The sequence below is a fragment of the Ceratina calcarata genome, unplaced genomic scaffold, assembly GCF_001652005.2.
Source record: "Ceratina calcarata isolate Rehan_Ccalc_2016 unplaced genomic scaffold, ASM165200v1 scaffold332.2, whole genome shotgun sequence".
Classification (NCBI taxonomy): Eukaryota; Metazoa; Arthropoda; class Insecta; order Hymenoptera; family Apidae; genus Ceratina; species Ceratina calcarata.
In genome coordinates this window covers 22747-25099 of record NW_017155951.1, presented here as the reverse complement: position 1 = coordinate 25099, position 2353 = coordinate 22747, and the positions used below count along the sequence as shown (strand labels likewise).

General features: G+C 29.4%; 1 protein-coding gene across 4 annotated transcripts in view; it reads left to right on the top strand.

The window, feature by feature from the left end:
- LOC108624848 (uncharacterized) overlaps positions 1–2260 on the top strand; it is a 3396-nt gene extending 1136 nt beyond the window's left edge. For all 4 annotated transcript variants that reach the window (XM_026813424.1, XM_026813426.1, XM_026813425.1 and 1 more), the window contains 7 exons: positions 15–259; positions 358–584; positions 658–921; positions 994–1182; positions 1276–1517; positions 1601–1936; positions 2007–2260. In XM_026813424.1, the coding sequence (XP_026669225.1) occupies positions 15–259; positions 358–584; positions 658–921; positions 994–1182; positions 1276–1517; positions 1601–1936; positions 2007–2127 (1624 nt within the window). In that variant the 3' untranslated portion in view covers positions 2128–2260. The remainder of the gene's footprint in view (positions 1–14; positions 260–357; positions 585–657; positions 922–993; positions 1183–1275; positions 1518–1600; positions 1937–2006) is intronic.
- Positions 2261–2353: the final 93 nt, after the last annotated feature.

The following is a 2353-nucleotide window of genomic DNA, read 5'->3' as shown; positions in this document are numbered from 1 at the left end:
ATTGTCTGTAATAGATTATGCTCAGGATTTATTGGACTCCTCTGGGACGATTTAGCTGATGTTATTCACAGTGCCCAAGAAGCACAGACAGTACGGAAAAATATTTTACTACATCATTTAAAGCAAGGAACATCTAATAAAGTTATTCAATGTAAGAAAAATGTGTTAAAACTGAAATCAGAAACAAATGATTTGAAGAATGAAATATCTAAGTTAGAAAAAGAATATGAGCAACAAGATTTTGTAATTAGACAGATAGGTATGTTATTGGAAAGTATATTGGTAAGAATTTCACAAACAACATATTTAATACATATTTTCATTGTTATGTTTATTGTATTGTTTATTTTCATGTAGTTAAGAAGCAAAGAGAAATTTCATCTAAACGTTCTGAAATAAGAAGCAGAAGAGATTTACTTAAAATGAAACATGATGAAACAATTACACAACTTCGGGATTGCAATGATATGAGATTAGTTTGTCAACATTTAATGCCAGCAACTTGTAAAGAGTTAGATCCAAAAAGATTGATGGAAATGTCAGATACAGTGATAACCCTTTGGACTGGAGCAAATAAAAAACAAGTAATTTTATTTCTAAAGTAAATCGTCTTTAAAGAAATGATAACTCTATCCATGTTACTCATAATGTTTTTAGGCATGGAATAGAATATCTAGCAATCTTAGTCACATTGAAGTTCCTACATTGTGGCGTCATATATATCAAAACTTAACGGAAGACGTGGATGCATTAATTATGTCAGAAATTGCAAAACCCAAATGTAGTGATGAGAAAGGTATAAATATTGGTATAGCTAGGATATATGGACAGCATATTTGTATGGTTTCCAGACAATTAATCCATAAAAAGAGAGCAAATAATTATCAACAAAATGTAATGGAATTTATAGAAAAAATTGAGGTACATTAAACATCACCTAAACATTCTGTAATTTCAATATCAAATTTTGTACTATGTTTTATGTGATTTTAGACAGCTTCAGATGATGCAGATGTAAGTGAGTGGTTAGCATTAACACTGGAAGTTCGAAAATTAGAAACAGAGCAAACAAGTTTACAAGTAGAAATTGAGAAAATTTGTGGCAATTTGTATGAGGATGAGACCATTGCAGTTGAACTAGCACAATTGACATCAGAAATTGAATATATCGATACTGAAATTGTACGTTAACATTCTTTAATCATTGCGATATTTATACAGCTTTTTGATATCGCATTGTAATCGCATGTAATCAATATTACAAATTAATTGCAGGCAGGATATATACAAGACATACAGCAATCCATAGGTCTTTTAAAATCTGCACCAGTATTTCTCATGAAAACGAGAGAAAAGATACATTTAGAGTTGCAAAGAATATTGGCAATGCGAGCAGACGGTTATGACTCAACAGTATTGAACAACAATTTAACTACCGAATTAGATATATTTTATGATGTTTTAGATTTGAACGCTTTAAGGAAAGTGATGTTAAAAGGAGATATTGGCGTTTACAGGTAAGATTGGTTTCATGTCATCCTAGTTAAAATAATTATAATACAAGCTATATATATAAAGTAATATATATGTTATGTTTCAGGCACGTAAAGAGTTGTTTCAGTGAAGCTTCTATTTCAGTTCCAGCTTCTAGAGTTTCACATGTTACATTATATTTCCCATTTATCCAGACACCGATATATTCTTTAATAGAATGTTATAAGAATTTAATTTTGATGTTTGCCTATAAAAGATTTGAATCATTAGAAATCGAAGGAGATACAAATCTAGTTGAATCGTCTAAAGTAAATTTCATGTCCTCTTCACAAATGTACGAAGAGAATAATTATAATACACTTGAACTTCTGAACTCATCGAAAGTTGTTAATACAAGAGCAAAAGCAGAAATTAATGAATTTAATGAACTTCTAAATGCTTGGTATGTGTGTCAGTTATAATGATGTTTATTATAATGTAATATATATTAATTTTCATTTTTTTACTAACAGGGTAAATCAGACAGTTCAAAAGATAATGGAGATTATTGAGAAAACCGTAGATGATGCTACTTTCCCACAATGGACTGAACGTTATGATTTATTACTATATATGCTACAAAATTCTAGATAATCTTATTTTTTTTATCAGTTGGTTTACAACGCAAGGTCTCAAAGTCGGCGTTAAACGGTAATGCATAAAGAAAATGATTCAGCTTGTATTTATTATTCGTTCATTTAATAAAAATACCTTTAATTTAATTAAACCTATAGTTTTCTTTGTACACCTCTTTAATATACATACATATATAAGTATATTTATTGTATATCTCAGGTTCAGTGTCACAAATGAGAGTGCT